At 38.9% G+C, this 17,621-nt stretch overlaps 1 protein-coding gene across 1 annotated transcript; it reads right to left on the minus strand.

Annotated features, from left to right (window-relative positions):
• Positions 1-7,785: 7,785 nt before the first annotated feature.
• Positions 7,786-16,023, minus strand: u2af1 (U2 small nuclear RNA auxiliary factor 1). The gene is made up of 8 exons (XM_080037637.1): positions 15,966-16,023; positions 14,629-14,716; positions 13,879-13,945; positions 13,694-13,743; positions 12,367-12,465; positions 12,143-12,276; positions 11,462-11,554; positions 7,786-8,179 (listed from the first exon to the last, which is right to left on the minus strand). The coding sequence occupies exons 1-8, from the start codon at positions 16,007-16,009 to the stop codon at positions 7,984-7,986; spliced, it is 771 nt and encodes a 256-aa protein (XP_079893763.1). The 5' UTR covers positions 16,010-16,023; the 3' UTR covers positions 7,786-7,983.
• Positions 16,024-17,621: the final 1,598 nt, after the last annotated feature.

The raw sequence follows: 17,621 nt of genomic DNA on the forward strand, positions 1-17,621 counted from the left end.
ACAGTCTTGGTCTCCATTTGCAGATAACCTGTGACTACTGATAACAGTTACAGCATCCCCTTTCACAACGGAAGACTTTAGATCCGAAGTTAAATCTGCCATTAGCCGGTTATCTGAATGTGAGCAAACAGCAGGACGATTTTCCGAGGGTGTTCCTTCAAAGAAAGAAGCCATTGTTCCCCTGTACGGAAATGGGACAGGTTTCACAATCAGACATGCTCCTAAATCAAAAGCTTTCAAACCTTATTCTGCAAGAGAGACATTAAAAAGGTGGAGTCATCGAATCTGGAGAATGCTTGAATCTGGGTTAAAAAGGTGGAGTCATTGATTGTGGAGTCACTGATTCTGGGAGAATGATTGTTGTTAGGTTTAGGGTGTTCAATCACTTTGTCAACATCAGTGAATACCTTCTCATGATGCGCTACCTGTGTGTCTGTACTGTGTGTGTAAAGCCACATATAAATCCATAACCAATACATTTTAAAAGAGCCGAGCACTTGTAACCAATAAACAGAATTTACTCGGGTTGTGATAGCAGTGTACTATCTATCCAGATTTATTCAACAATTGATGGACTGAAATGCATCTTTCTTCATCATACTCTATGTCAGGAAAACCATAAAACACAATACCTTAAATCACATGGAAATGTGATAGTATTTTACTTAACCTTAGAGTATGTAAAATACAAATACTAATATAAAATATATTTCCCTTTTAAAGGTGCAGTGTGTAATATGAAATCACCACAACAGTTGGTCTCTATGGCTCCGTTCAGAGAAGCAACAGAAATTATTCAAGAACATTCCAACTGGTGGACACAGTTTGGCCTAATGTTCCATTCTGTGCTTCTGTAGAGCTGAAGACATTCCAACTATGACGCTTCAAAAATGGCAGCGCCCATGCCTTGGTCCATAGAGACAGTGCATGAAATAGGCCACGCCCATCGTGGGGGAAACATTGAACAGCGTTCTATTCACTTTGTATTGAAGGAGACCCGTCTTCTGCAAACAACCTTAATTAAAACTTAATCAAACATCCATTTAACAAACAACGTTACTTTCTTTAAAGCCACGAATCTTGTCTGTCCATACGAGCTGTTTTTGTGAAAAAATATTGAGTAATATTCAAAATTGAGGTGTTTTTTTTCCCCATCCGACCTGGCGAGGATGGAGTATACGTGAGAGTTAGCCTACAGCAGAAGGCTAACATTAGCATACATTTGTCTCGATATTGAAAATTACTCAATCATTTTTCACAAAAACAGCTCGTATAGACAGACAAGAGTTGTGGCTTTAAAGAAAGTAACGTCTATTTGTGAAAGGCATGTCGTATTACGTTTGTATTAAGTTTGTTTGCCGAATACGGGTGTAATTCAACATAAAGTGAATGGAGCGCTGAGTATTGTTTTCCCCCACGATGGGCGTGGCCTCCGATTATGACGCGTTCCGCACTGTCTCTATGGTCGGGAGAAAAACACAGATATAAGAGACCCTTTCTAAAGGAAAAAAATAATAAATCTAAAAAAAAAAGTCAGGTATTATGCACTAAATTAAACGTACTTATGGATATTATAATTATATTCTACCAAGTCTGCTATGAAAAAAATCCAAAAATTCTACACATTGCACGTTTAAGGGAGTGAAACCAAATATTAAATGGTCTCAAAAACAAACCTGTTATTCAGTAGGCTACAAATAAACCTGACGAGATACTCTTTCTCAGTCCATGAAAACAAAATAAATACCGAACGGTCTTCCATCTCTCAGTCCATGGAACAAACAAAAGAAAAATACAGAGCGGTCTTCCGATCCAAAAATAGAATACATCTTGAAGTGTCCTTGTATGGTCTTTAGCAACAAGACAAAGTAATAAAATAAAGTAAAGTGCTGGCCAGCAATAATAATATTATAGAGCTCTATATGTGTGTGGTGGTTGAATTAGTTTTGCCTGCAATCCTCAGGGATATTCAGAAGATGGCGACGGCTCCTCAAGAGCCACTGGAAAAGCACTCAGGAACTAGCGGCAGTCTGTTTCATCAATGTTCATTCACTCGGCGGAGTTCCGTGCTAAAAGTCTTCTTGTGGATACACTTTGCCGACGGGCTTCCGGCTATTATCAAAAAAAAGTAGCCTACTTTGTACAGTAAATAGGCTATTAGACTTAAAATACGTTTTAACATGTTAAACTCCGAAAATAAACAGCAGGGGAATCCCAGTTTGACCACAAATTGCTTGAATTGAAGAGAGCTACCCGCGAATTAGGCTACGTCTCCAAGGTAACAATAATATAAAAAGAAAATATATCTGGGTTACACACTCACCTGTTCGTCAGACGAGACTCCAGCAAATGAAAAGAAGACTGCCCGCTCTCAGATTAAAACCTGATTACCAGGCCTGCCCTAACCTGCCACTAGGCCCTGGGGCTGAGAGGTTTCGTAGGCCCCCCCGGGCGGCGGTCTTACAATACAGATGCTAAAGCCATGTTTCTTTACACCACAATATCTCTATTGATGAAATACCAAATCACTTAAGGTAACATGTAGCCTACTTAAACCCCTTCCTGCTCTAATGACTTTTAATACAAACACACATGGTTGGTTACAGTGTTTTTCCAAGTTATTGAGGAGACAGCGGTGGGGACCCAGGACCTTCTAGGGGGGTCCTGGGGCATGCCCCCCCAGAAGAAAATGTTGAACCTTTTAAAGTAAAATGCATCAATCTGGTGCACTTTGAGAAGAAAACTCAGGCTTAATCAATTTATGTGAGCTATTTTCTGGAATAATTTGGAGACACAGAAATACCAAAAAGCAGAAACAAAAATATACAGGTTTAAAAAATCCAGTCAGTCGGTATTCCATTTTCTTTTTTTTAATAATCCCTTATCCCAAAGCTTCTCTCTTTGAATTCTTCGTTTTGTTTTGAATGGCTCAACTCAATATAGGCCCTTGATCATGCCCTTGATCTGCGTTGCCCCGAATAATGTTATTTAAACAAAAATAACAAAAATGTACTGGTGAATGATAGGCCCCTTGATCTTCATAGGCCAAAAATAATGTGATTTTTTTTCCTTTTTCTTTACTGGTTCATGATAGGCCCCTGATCTCCGTACTGCAGTGGGACAGGCGTCTCCCCACCACCTAAGCGGTTCGAGGTCTGCCCCCGATCAGCAAAGACTCAGACTATTTGAAACCAATTCTACAGCCGGGGGTGTGCTTGGACTGGCCTCTGGGTACACAGGAAAACAAAGGAACAGTTGGGCTGTGTTCGGAAAGCCATACTAACGTCCTACTCATACTCATTTTGACTTCAATTTGAGTATGTGACGGTTGGGTATGCGAGAAATTCCCGGATGAGTACTAACTTCCGGGAAGATTTTGGGTGTGGATCGATTGTATACTTTTCCTACTCAACCGCCCCACAATGCATTGCGTCTTTTCAAACGACAAGGAAGTTTTTTTTTTTTAATCCTTTATTTACAATTCTGCATTTCCTGCACAACACAGGACTGTATTTAAAAATCCAGTTCTATATCTAACCTGTGGAGGGCGACAATACGCTAAACAGTGTCTAAACGGCCGGAATATTATAAGAAGAAGAAGAAGTTCTTTTTGCTTGAGTATACTTCAGTGTGAATGTTTCGACGCAACTCGCATACACAATCGATCTTTGAGTAGACAGTATGCAGTTTTTAGATGGTGAGTATGTAGGATGTAGGATGCTAGTATGGCTTTCCGAACACAGCCTGTGTCTTGTTTGTAGTGAGCAACTACGATCTCTTCAAAAAGGACAGGTAAAGCAAGTTATATTGCGCCCCATAAATATTCCACATACTCTACAGTAAAACCGAACCAAGATTACAGAGAGTGATTGTAGAATTACATTAGCCTACTACAAATAATTCTGCCCTCACATTTAGGGCTTTCACACCAAAAAAAAACAAGAGCAAGTTCCTGGCTGGTGCTGGGGCCAGTTCAAAACTGGTTACAGCCTTATACCAGTTATGAACCGGTTGGTTTCACACCGACCAGAGCCAGCCATGGAGCCGGCAAGAGAGCAAAGTCATGACGTCACTATAAACGTGTGGCAAGATTTCGGGGAAATGTTATATTTATATATCTGTAATAGAAGACTAAACACAGAGAATTTAATTACATTTTACAATAAGACATAACAACAGAGTCACAGAGTAAATTATTCATACTGCAGTGGGACAGACGTCTCCCCACCACCTAAGCGGTTCGAGGTAGTGTTGTTTTTGTCAACAAAATGTATGACTAAATATCGTCGTCAACTAACCTTTTTCACGTGACAGTGACAAGACTAGACGAAAATAGTCACAGATAATATTGACTAAGAGAAGACTAAAAAGCTCAAGACATTTAGTCGACAGAAACTTGACTAGACTTAAAAGAGTTTAAACGTGACTAAGACTAATAAAAACTAAAATTAAAGTTTGACAAAAAGACTAGACTAAAACTAAAATTAAAACAGGCCGCCAAAAACAACACTACTCCTGTGTTCCCTGCTCTCCTGATACATGCAAAGTCATGTTGAAAAAGTATTCCTTGTTTTCTGAACGAGTAGTAGCCCTGTTTGTGGACGTCTATCCATCAAAACTATGACGTAGGTCCTTAGCAACGGTCATTATACCCCTGTTATTGTAGCTCTAGCATTCAAGCACATTGTTTCTCTTAATTAAACTTGAATGTAATGTACATTTTTTTCTGGCATTGTCATTTGAAGCTATTTTATTTAGGCCTATTTATTTTATATAAATGTACGTCATTAGACAGGAGATTTTGAAACACAAAGAGAAGCTGTCCGAGCTCCACCAGACTGCTGTTCAGGTTGAGGAATCCGGCATTCTTACATGTTTGGTAGCTCAAATAAATATGATGTAAATTCAATCAGAGCGTCTTCCGTGTCTGGTATTGCATGTATTCTTGAGTCTATAAGGTAACAACAATATAATAAGATAAGATAACCTTGTTTGACTTGTGAAATGGGGGACTTAAAGAACATTTTGATTTTGGCTGTACTATACTAGGTAATTGTACTATATTAACTGGGTATAATTGCATTACTAAAAAGACTAAAATACAAAAAGTAATTGACTAAGACTAGACTTAAATGTCATCAGCTTTTGTTGACTAAGACTAGACGAAAATAGTCCCAGATCATTCTGACTAAGAGCAGACTAAAAAGCTCAAGACTTTTAGTCAACTGAAACTTGACTAGACCAAAAAGAGTTTAAACGTGACTAAGACTAATAAAAACTAAAATGACAATTTGACACAAAGACTAGACTAAAACTAAACTTAAAACAGGCCGCCAAAAACAACACTAGTTCGAGGTCTGCCCCCGATCAGCAAAGACTCAGACTATTTGAAACCAATTCTACAGCCGGGGGTGTGCTTGGACTGGCCTCAGGGTACACAGGAAAACAAAGGAAAAGTTGGTCTTGTTTGTAGTGAGCAACTACGATCTCTTCAAAAAGGACAGGTAAAGCAAGTTATATTGCTCCCCATAAACATTCCACATACACTAGGCTAAGACCAAACCAAGATTACAGAGAGTGATTGTAGAATTACATTAGCCTACTACAAATAATTCTGCCCTCACATTGTACGTCTCCGAGATGTGTAACTAAACCTGTAGCTGAAGAGACGATCCTTGCTGGTACAGTGTGAGTATACAACAAAATATCAGTTTTGAGCCAGTTTTATATTGCGATTTTACCTTATACTCTGGCCAGTGTCGTTTGTTTACAGAAATTATCTTCTGCTTTTCAAAAGTGCAAAGACCAGAATCAAAAAACATTTTGGTTCAGGCGCTCTTATTCAATCGCTCCTCCGGGGTCAGGTCGTGGGGGCAACAGCTCCAGCAGTTATCTTGTTGTGGACATTTCTTAAGTGGTCAGAGTCCAGGGACAGCAACTGCTGTACATCTGTCAGTGCGTTTCCATGGGACAACTGGATTGGATTATCACATATACCGAATTTGCCTCTCGAACGGACCGCGTCACTTGTCTGAGTATACATGGCCTTTCAAATATTCGATAAATGTCCGATGCATGGCTGTTTCTTGATCTGTTGACGATCAACTTTTTGCGCAGCAGCAACCACAGCCTCTCAGACACTGTTCCGAGAGGTGTACTGATTTCCTTCACTGTAAATCTCCCGTTTAAGCAGGGCCAACAGGTTCTCAATAGGGTTTAGGTCAGGTGAAGAAGGGGGTCATGTCATTATTTTTTCATCCTTAAGGCCTTTACTGGCTAGCCATGCAGTTGAGTACTTCGATGCATGCGATGGAGCATTGTCATGCATAAAAATTATGGTCTTCTTGAAAGATGCAGACTGTTTCCTGTACCACAGCTTAAAAACTGGCAGTAGGTTTGGGAGTTAATTTTGAGGCCATCTTCAACCCGAAAAGGTCCAACTAGCTCATCTTTAATAATACCAGCCCATACCAGTACCCCACCTCCACCTTGCTGGCGTCTGAGTCGAAGTGGAGCTCTGTGTCCGTTACTGATCCAGCAACGGGCCCATCCATCTGGTCCATCAAGAGTCACTCTCATCTCATCAGTCCATAAAACCTTTGAAAAATGTCTTCAGATAATTCTTGGCCCAGTCTTGACGCTTCAACTTGTGTGTTTTGTTCAGTGGTGGTCAGGTTTCAGCCTTCCTTACCTTGGCCATGCCTCTAAGCACTGAACACCTTGTACTTCTGAGCACTCCAGGTAGGTTGCAGTTCTGGAATATGGCAGCACTGGAGGATAATGGGTTCCTGGTAGCTTCTCGTGTGATTCTTCTCAAATCTTTGGCAGTTAATTTGTGTCTTTTTTTCTCAATACGTTTCTTCCGACCCTGTTGGCTATTTGCAACAAAACGTTTGATGGTTCTGTGGTCACGCCCCAATATCTGAGCAATTTCAAGATTGCTGCATCCCTCTGAAAGACTTTTTACAATTTTTTACTTTACAGAGTCCGTTAAATCTCTTTTTTTGCCCATTTTGCCTGAGAAAGAAAAGCTGCCTAATAATTATTAGCACTATGCACACCTTGATAGTGTTGATCTCCTTAGGCCACACCCTCACTAATTACACAAATATACATCACCTGGTATGCTTGAATCCAATAAGCAGTCAAGTTTATACAGCTTGAAGTTTGAAAATATGCATAAAAATTATGATATGGCCAAAATACTCACTTACCTAATAATTGTGCACACAGTGTAAAGCATTACACAGAAGATCATGGAATAACTGTTAAACACCTTGATTTCAGATCGGAGTGACAGCTGACTGAGCCAATCAGGCAACAGAATAAGTTCATCCTTTACATTTAGCCTGGTCGGGACCAGGCTAAACGTAAAGGATAAATCTCCATGGTAACTTATGTCCCTCCGCTTTTATGCAACCGGATCATGGCTAACGCAAGCCAGGATAACCGAAATATCCTAGGTTAATCTATCTATCTTAGTTTTATGCAACAGGCCCCTGTTGAAGTCTTATTCGTTTATTTACCCGATTATGAGTCTGCATGTAAACGCACTGTGTGATACGATTAGGTTATCAGGATGTTGTGATGACCATTTGAAAGTGACCCGAGAGCACTGAAAAAAACTCAATGAAACTACAGTTAGTTTAAATGTTTTGTGAATTTAGCACTTTCTGTGTTTTTTCAGAAGTATGCAAAGCCCAAGCATAGCATAGCACAGAATAGTGCTGCCATCCTTAAGAGAATTGTGTTACAACAAAGATTCATGAGTCACTCAAGTTAAGTAAAAATTTTCAATTTAATGGAGGTGAAAGTCATTTCCAGAAATCAAGAAAAAAAAAGAAAAAAGTTCATCAATGCTGTCACAGCTTCAAAATCGGGTACCTTTCTATCAGTCCTATAATAGATCTTGAACGGTACAAACTTAAAAAAAGACAGGGGATGGATACAGGGAGGGAAGGACAAGTAGTCATGGCTTGTTGTTCAGAATCGCCCTGAACGCTCTCTGTCTCTGGAGCGACGTTTCTCGTGGTCACGGTCACGGCGGCCGCCGCCGCCGCCGCCTCCTCCTCCTCCTCCTCCTCCTCCCCCTCCACCACCACCACCTCCACCACCTCCTCGACCTCTGTCCCGTGAGCGAGATCGCCTCTCCGTCGATCGAGACCGAGACTTGTGGCGGCTGGAAAGGTCAAGAAAGGGTTGATTAACAATTGATGTAATAATAATTATAGTTATTTCTTTACTTCAGACTCTCAGGTCAATAGCTATATATAAAAAGTAAGGAAATGCATCCGAGAAATATATCTTAAAATTACTTCTGTCAATTTAACGCGCAATTTAATTACCAGCGTTAACCCAAACGCATAACGGTGTAAATTTTTTTAAATCGCGAGATTAACGTTCTTTTTGGCCAAGCAAACTTTGTAGTTTTTTTTTTTTTTCACATGCTGTTGCAACAACTAGTAATGTTAGAAACACTACAGCACCGCAAACTATGCATGTCGCTCGCAGTTAAGTTACTGTTAATTCAAACTGAACATTTGCTACTGTGTAACTTCACATTAAAATCATTTAACTGGCAAAACGGCTAAACGTCAAGTAAATTTTGACTTTTATTTTGAAGCAGAAACCGGAACCTAGCGCTTCCTAGCCCCGCTTCGCTTCCTTCACTGGTAGCATCTTCCGTGTGTGACTCTGGGATTAAGCGGTGAAAGAACAGAAAAGAAAGCCCGTCATTTGCAACAGGACTACCTGTAACACTCGGAACAAACCAAAAGCTTAATTTAAGTTAGTGCCAGCCGGCAGTCATTCATTTTCCCTTTCGCTACGAAGTGCGACTGTAGCCTTGGCTGCAGTAGCGCCATAGCAACCACCTGAGCGCACACAGGCGTATAGTCCACACAGTCTGAAATAAGCATTAGAGGAACTACCCCCAAAACATTTAGGCAGCAACCAGTTTAATTTAGCCTTACTACTTATGTGTTTTATATAGCCTATGTTGTTTTATAGTTTGGTTTTCAATTAAAAAAAATTAAGTTCCAATTACAGTATGTTTGTGTATGATGTTCTAGGGGTGGGGGATTTACATTGTGGGCTATTTGCACTGAATTGGAAATTATAATATTTTAGAAAAACTACACTGAAGTACAAGGGTATAGAGAATGATAAGAGCATTAAAATGAGAAAACAATAATGGGGCAAAAAGAAATCAAGGGACATTTAAAATAGATAAAAATGCATTCAATCGCGATATTTTAATAGTTTGACAGCACTACTTAAAATATATTTTTATTTTTAATATATATATATATATATAATATATATATACACTAGCCTGGCGCTACCAGACCATCGTACTTCATTTCATTTGTACAGAAGGTCTGGAAGTGCTGTAATTGGCAAACGTTCACTCACTTGGAGGCGGGTGTCTGTTGAAGTTTAAAACTACTGGATCTGCGCAGTGCCACTCTGGCTTATCCAACCAATCGCATAACGTTTGGTCGTGAGCCGGCTGTTGACGGTGCGTTCAGGGAACTCGGAAATTTCCGACTTCACTACATATTGTAGTCTATGGATCTTAGGGTTGCTGAACGGGTCCCGGGATTTCGGGATTCCCGTGAAATGAGTCAGTCCGGGAGTACCGGAAATTGGCCGCGGGACCCGTCCTCCCGTTTTTTTTTTTTTTTTCGTTTTTTTTGAGGGAGGATATTTTTTTTAATAAGCTAAAATGAATAAAACAAAGGCTACACAATATTTTGTGTGAAATGTATTTTTTAGACAGGCAGGCATACGAAATACCAGCGCCTCTACAATACTGAAAGTGCTGTGTCCGAGGAAGAGTCTGATGATACCCAAGAATATGCGTATCAGCCAGAGCCAAGCGAGCAGACGATGACCCAGAGCCTTACTGCACATCTGCAGCAGGCAGTCATTAGCCTCGTTAGAGATGTCGCCGTCTTGCTCAGACCTGCGCAATTATGACGCTCGGCTTGCTGAGCGCACAGCATTTTTGTTGTGCGCTCAGCAAGACTGGCTTCATAGTTGCGCAGGTCTGAGCAAGACGGCTCCAAGTCGAACGAGGCTAATGACTGCATGCAATGTCCCGAGCCAGACCAGAGGTATGGGAATGACCTCCACAAAATAATTTCAAACGAGTTTGCGCTCTTCGAGGCAACCAAAGAGCGACCCAAACACCTGCAGCAGCTCTACTCTGCACTTTCCACCATACAGCCGACGTCCGTGGAAGAAAGAGCGTTCTCGGTGTGCGGTCAGTTCGTGACAAAGCTCAGAAACAGGCTGAGCAGTGTTTCTTGAAGTCACACTTCATGAAAGTAAAAGAAAGGAAAGCTGGAAAGTAATCTTGCTTAGCGTGTCAGTTTGAATAGGCTGTTAGTTCATAAGTCATGTCTTATTTCACACGTTAAGAGCAATCGGTAGTGCATTTTTTGTTATTTGCCTATCCTTTGGAAAATATTCAATTCAAACTGATTTCGTTCATAGAAATAAAAATAGATTGTTTGAAATACATTTGTTCGCCAAACACCGTTTTTTGGCCATGTTTTGATATTGAACCTCTGTGAAACATTTTTCGTATTTTCTTCATAAAAACACCGTTTTCAATAGGCCTATTTAACTTCTGGAAAATATTTTGCCTAATTTGAATGGCTTTTCTTCATGTTATTTAAGTAGAAATAAAACGTGATGTAATATAGCCTTGTTCTGCTGCATTTATGTATCTATTGGCATTGATTTAGTCCCATTAAAGTAGTATTAAAGGGCAATAATGGTTTCAACGGGAAATCCCGGGAAATCCCGTGAGGAGCTCTGAAATCCCGGGATTTGAAAAGGGGCCATTTCGGGAAATTTCAGCAACCCTAATGGATCTACCGGTACCTGGCAACGGTAACTTGCTAGAGCCTAACGTTTAGTTATTTGGATGAGAAAGGTTGTAGGCGTCCATACTTTCCCGAGCAGATGCACTGGAACACAGACAGGTCGGAACTCGGAACTAACAAGTCGGAAGTTTCCGAGTTCCGAGCGTAAGGGAACGCAGCATTCAACTGAAACTGGAGCGCGACTTCGACCCTCATCGTTCTCAGCCACTTCCTCTGTTCGCTGATTGGATACTCAGAAATCTGTTCGGAAAAATCTCACTAATACGCCCCACCACCAGACTGACTACTGCAGGGAAAATGAAATTTGGGCGGAAGTAGGTAGGCGGGCGGAGCCAGGCTATATATACACTGTATATACAGTAGTATTTAGCATCTGTTTTTGGTCTATTCGTGTTTTATAATTGTGTCTTGTAAGCCTGTGTGGGCTGGGCATGCTAATGCATGACACAATAATAAAAGATTAAAATCAAAATCATATACAACATACAATGCATTCGTCTTTTTTTAAGAATGTGTGAAGGAAGTTTTAATTAAATGAAATGTAAAAGTAATGGACATATTTGTACCCCTTCCTCCGACGTCCATAGAGCTCTCTCCTCAGCTCACGTGAGATGGGCTTCAGATGCATGAAGTTACAGAAGCCACCACGAGTGCATTCCCTATGGAGAGAGGGCAACGTTGAGCAGAGAGAAATAAGACAACGCAGACAGAACACCATTTTATTTGCAACTGAGAATTCAATCGAAGACCAATTTTACAATAACCACCATTGAAGAAAGAAAGTTCATAACAGTGCTGGAACAATTTTGTCCTCATCTTTATTTTATCATAAAAACTTGCCTTTTTGTCCTGTGAACAACTTTGACGATCTACTTCAAATGTTGACAAAAATGTTTATGTGACCTGTGTCACAAGTTCAGTTCCATGCATGTGCTAACATGTATTGAATTATAATTAATTAACATTAAAAAAGCATTTTATTTTTCTATTTCAGGTCATTAAAAATGTCCAACTAAAATCAACAACAACAACAACAACAACAACAACAATAATAATAATAATAATAATAATAATAAGTTGCTTTTATCACTATTAAAATCCTACTTCCCTTGTATGGCTGTATTTAAAACTCACAGGTTGATTTTGAGACATTTTGAAACCAATTATGCCTTTTCAATAATAACTAATTTACTGTCTTTCAAAGCTTTAAAGATTTGCAGGAACCCTGAGAAGAAGTTAAGACTCACCCCATTTCATATTGGCGACAGCAGGCTTCTCTGAAGTCTGTGACGGGAGACAGCTCAGCGTGGATGGGCTGTCCGTTAAACCATCGATTATTCAAGTCAATCACGGCCTTCTCAGCATCCTCCTCATAGCGGAACTACAAGAGTGACAGACAAGAGTGGAGTTTAAAAGAAAAGTCACCGGCACTACATTAGTTCCTACAAATTTAGACCATTCCGACACCCACCTTCACATACACATTCCCTACTAGGTGGTCCCCAAGGTTGTCACATACGTTCATTTCCTCCACCTCTCCATACTTTTCTTCCATCTCTGTGAAGACTTCCTGCAAGGATGAGAGAAAAAAATATGGAGATGGGGTGATTGAGACCACTGACATGTCTGTGATGTAAATATGAAGGTGCTGCTGGTGATCTTAGCTTGGCACAAAGACTGGAAACTGTTAGCCTGGCTCTGTCTCAAGCCCAGTAATCATTACATTATGTATTATGTCTAAGGCTGTCAAATTAACGCGTTAATTTTGATTAATTAATCACAGAAAAATTAACGCGATTAAAAAAATTAACGCAGATTAATTGCACTTCTATAATGCCCTTTGACCCGGTGCAAAAGTGGTGCGGAGCTGCACCTGTCGCTTGCCGGGCCGGGCGCACGGGTAAAAGGGAGAAAAGTAAAGAGAGAAGCAGGGGAAAGGGGCCGACTCGAGGGCTCTATGGACGGTTTATGGGATGCTTCGGCAAATAAGCATGAAGGTAGGAAGACATCTTACTTAATTCTCCGCAGTGTCCGTGCATTATTGATTTAATGGGTGCAACAATGTAGGCTAGGTTCAAAACAGTAGGCCTATCTCTCAATCTTCCTCCAATTTTGTTTGCTAGCTGTCTCGCATAAACGGACACCTGCCCCGTTTGTGTGTGTGTGTGTGTGTGTCAATATTTTTGCCTATGAGTAGGCTATGAAATGGTGGCAGTGCAGCGCTGTCTGTTGTGGGAGATGGAAAGTCGTCATTTAGTCTGCTTGTTTTTTTGAGAAAATTCGGCGCTAGTTCATGTATAATGCTGTCTGAGGGGAGGAGACAGAAGTTACGAGACGGAGAGTGAGCGAGCGCGCGCGCGAGAGAGGGAGAGAGAGAGAGAAACAAACTGTAGTAGGCTATACAGCCGTTATCTGTTTATAAACAGGTATAAAAGTGTCATATAAGTATTCGATTAATTTAGATTAATTAATCACAGAGCCTGTAATTAATTAGATTAATTTTTTTAATCGCTTGACAGCCCTAATTATGTCACATTTGTTTAAATCATAGAAAAGCAAAGAGCAAGTCTGTTATATTAGCTCCGAGGATATTATTAATGCAGTTTTCAGAGGTAAAAATCTTTCAAACACAGAAAACAAGTCAATGCAGTACAAACCAGCTCAGATGGAATACACACCATTTATAACATTGCCAAGATAATCTGTATTTGGTTTCTACTTTGTAATGACTGCTATTTCCCTGAATGTTTTTGGAGGTAGACCTGCAACACAAGACATTTTCCAGCGGCAAGAGTTACCTCAAAAAACTCATCATAGTGCTCCTGCATTTCCATGTCACTGATGGCACCTAGTGGTTGTAAGAGAGAATGTATAGGATCAACAAAAAAAAATCTCCGAATTAATATATAATTCATTATTTCTTCAACAAATGCTGTGAGACATAAATTAGGACATGACCCATGTCATGGCCTGAAATACTCACAGGTGAGACCATCAGCAGACTGGGCACTGTTTTGAGGGTTCCGGTAAATGTTAAGGAGGGCAATAGTCTGTAAAAGACACAACAAAAAGTTACTTATAGGACGAATGAAGGTTTGATTAGATTATATAGTTCATCTTTCAGAATGTATGTGAAACCAGACACAATCAAAGTGAACCTGAAAATATATGTTTCCTCTGCTAATTGTTTAACGGTTCCTGTATCAATTCCTTGACTACTATGTTTTCACCAACAAACCTGTAATTATGTCATCTATGGTCCTTTTAGCCCCTATAGCACTGCAATGATGATCTGCCAAATATGCTGGCTGTGTATATTAACACTGGACAAAGCAAAGCCGGCGTATTGGCAGATCAGTGTGTGCAGTTACACAGCTTTCCTCAGAGGCTTTTTAGGGTTGTTTTTAAAGAATGTTGCTTACTACCCCGAGATAGTAAAATTGCTGGAGCAATCTGTTACATTTTTCCACGCCGAAACCCATTAGTACTGCAAGACAAGGCGGACTAAAGCCAGAATTTTCCCTGGTTTCACGGGCAGTGTAAAGGGGACTTGTTGTTTAAATTCATAATTGATTGTATATTTTGTATGTGTTCTCTGTATGTCGTTAAAATGAACTTCCACTTTCGGATCTGAATCTCCTTATTGTTTCCACTTGACATAAGAAGTTATTGTTTTCCCTCACCAATTATCTACATCCGGACGTTTTGGAACAAAAGAGAAGAATGATCTTACCTGGCTGAATGTCGGCTTATTGTGTAATCTGGAGCAACGGTCTCCATGACGGCAGGCACCAATTTTAAAATAAAAAGAACAGTTGACCCTAAGGGAAAAATAGATAATAATGAAAATACAATGAGATCAAAATGAACAAAGATAAAACTCCAGAGTGTGTCATTGTGTTTATGAAAAAAAATATACAGGCCTTAATGTTTAGGTATAACAAACCTTTTTCACAGGATTTGAAAACCAACATCTGAAGCCTTTCTTCGGACAGTAGCAAATATCTCCTGACACCCAAACACAATATCCTCAACTTTACAACTGAAACAAACTGTGAAAAGTACTTTTTCTACTGTGGGCACCTTTGCAAAGGGGTATGGGAGCCTTGAGTCATGATGCCGGGGGATGTCTAATTTCTCCTCCAATGTAATTTTAGTTTCCAGTTTTAGACCATTATATTCACAAAGTTTGTTTGCAATTGCTTGTGATATATATATATATATATATATATATATATATATACAGCTTAAGAATATACCTGAATCGGCTTTACTAATCTTCTGTATATTTAATGTGTGCACAAACAGAAAAAGGCAAATTCCTTGTTTGTGTAAATTTCCTAGGCAAAAAACCTGATTCTGATTTATTTCGTTTTCATATGATTGAAATGAGATTTTAATAAGGGTATTACATTAGGTGTCTACTACTTCCATGTCCTAATATTTTAGAAACGTTTAATTACGACATTTTAATACCAAATGAGGCATGCATTTTAGATTTCTGAATCCAATGCCTATTAAGACTGTAACGATATAATGTAAATCGTAATACAATGTAAAAACAGAAATAGTATAAGCATATTGAGGGACTCACTGAGCAGTAGCCGTTCTCATTCATTTACTTTGACTTCACTTTAATACAAACAAAGTCACAATATTGCTAATTAAATGTATCCTTCCAAATAAAACAGTGGGACTTGGTTTACACCGTTATAACAAAGACTTAACTGGGTTTCACAAAGATTACTCTGGCTCTAGTGGTAGTTAGGAGTATACCTCGTTATGTGTTATTCCAGTTTAATTAGAAAAGGGATTTCATTATAATTTAGAAAAAGTAACTCGTAATGATTGTTTTTTTTCTGCTCAGACGTCGCAGACGCCGCGCGGTATTTTACCCACGTTAGCTAGCTTCCTAGCAGTAGCTGCTAGTTGCTAAAGCCAGTGTAACGATAACAGCTGTGAGCCTGTAAACCCCGCTGCATTTGTACGACTGGTTAAAGTAGACTCTGCGGGATTAGCATACAGAAATAAATGTAAAAGGATCTATTAAATTAAACGTTTACTACTTACTTATCTTTCTCTGTCCCAAAAATGGACGCCAGGTACTCCGCCATCTTGGCTAGCCTGTGGTGTTTAACCGCGACAAGACCTCCGTTTCAACTCCTTCACAATAAACGTTTAGTCTCCACAAACATGGAGTTACTGACGGCATTTCAAGATTCAATATCCTATATTGTTGCTTCTACATTAAACAAGTAAAAAAAAATACAAGATTGGGAATTTGGCTCCTCGTCATTGGAGCGATAACAATAATAATAGAAACAAAAAATAATAATTTAAAAAAACAGGCAAAACAAAAAGCAAACGATTGTTATTATTACAATAAAACAACTGCAATAATAGTTATAGCCTAACATAAGTGTAAGGTGCTTTGTGTATACGAATATAATATATTATATTTTATCTCTACATTTTAAATATCATTTGTACTGTCTTTGTAGAATTTTTATTTTATTTAGGTCTCACATTCTCTTTTCACTTGTGTTCTTTCTTTTGCAAGTATTATTTTATTTATGTTGCATTGTTGAAAGGGGTCTGAAAGATCCCTTCAATAAATGGTATCTTTGTGAAGCTCATACAAAACACACATGTCATGTATACAATGTATATTTTGTTTGCATTGTTTCTGGAAGTTGTGGATTCATTCAATGGTGTTGGTTGAGGAATCTGTAGTTTGGTTCTGTATTGGTTTGCATGTCAAATTAGCCTATTGTAACCTCTTATTATAAATTAAACTGTTTAAAACGTGCAACCTTGTAGCTTATAGTTAAGATTTTGAGTAAACCAATATACAGGTATCATTCTGTTAGTGTCCAATCTAAAGGTTATGTCAAAACACTAATACTAGCCTGTTGCGAAGTCATACCACAATTTGAAGTGAAATTATTCTGGTGTCCACAGTATAATTAATTGGTGAAAACCAGTATTTAGACAGTTATCCTCATTAAAATTAAGTTTTAAGAAAAACTTTATGTGAAGTCATAGTGTAAAAGTATTGTTTACAAATAGTTAGGCCTATCTGTGGTTTGACCATGGTTTTGATACGACTGTTGGTTTGTTGACATATTGCCCTTTATTTTGAAATAAAATTAAACCGGAAACAATCATATACGTAATTTCCGTCTCGACTTTCGAAACAACAGTACCTTCCTGACTGTCCAGTGCTAGTAGCCATGGACCTATAAAGAGTGATAAAGAGTAGTAGGCATAATAGTAGCCTACATAGCTGTTATATACTATCTATGCTACATAGTCAAAAAGTTGATTCATTATTTTTTACCAAAGCGACGCAAGCTATCATTTTTAACTTCTGATGAATAAAGACATTTTGAAAAATGAAAAATTCTCAAAAGCCTATATCAGTGTAGCATCCTCCTTGAACTCAACTAATAAAAAAACGTTGCTTTTAAACATGCTGATTTTAACTTATCCGACCTAATTTTGTAGGCTACAACTATTTACTGACTGTTTTAAAGAAGTCTCTCCAAAACAAAGTCCTTAAAATAGTATTTAAATTACAATTGTTAATTATGGCAAAAACAACAACATTTTGACAGACATTAAAATGAGACGTAGATACAAACAAAAAAACAAATTGTTTTAATCAAGTTTTATTTTGTTAAACACTTTTGTACATTTGAGAAAATATAATGAAGAGTTATACCA

The sequence above is a fragment of the Ammodytes marinus genome, assembly GCF_949987685.1.
Source record: "Ammodytes marinus genome assembly, chromosome: 12".
Taxonomy (NCBI): Eukaryota; Metazoa; Chordata; class Actinopteri; order Uranoscopiformes; family Ammodytidae; genus Ammodytes; species Ammodytes marinus.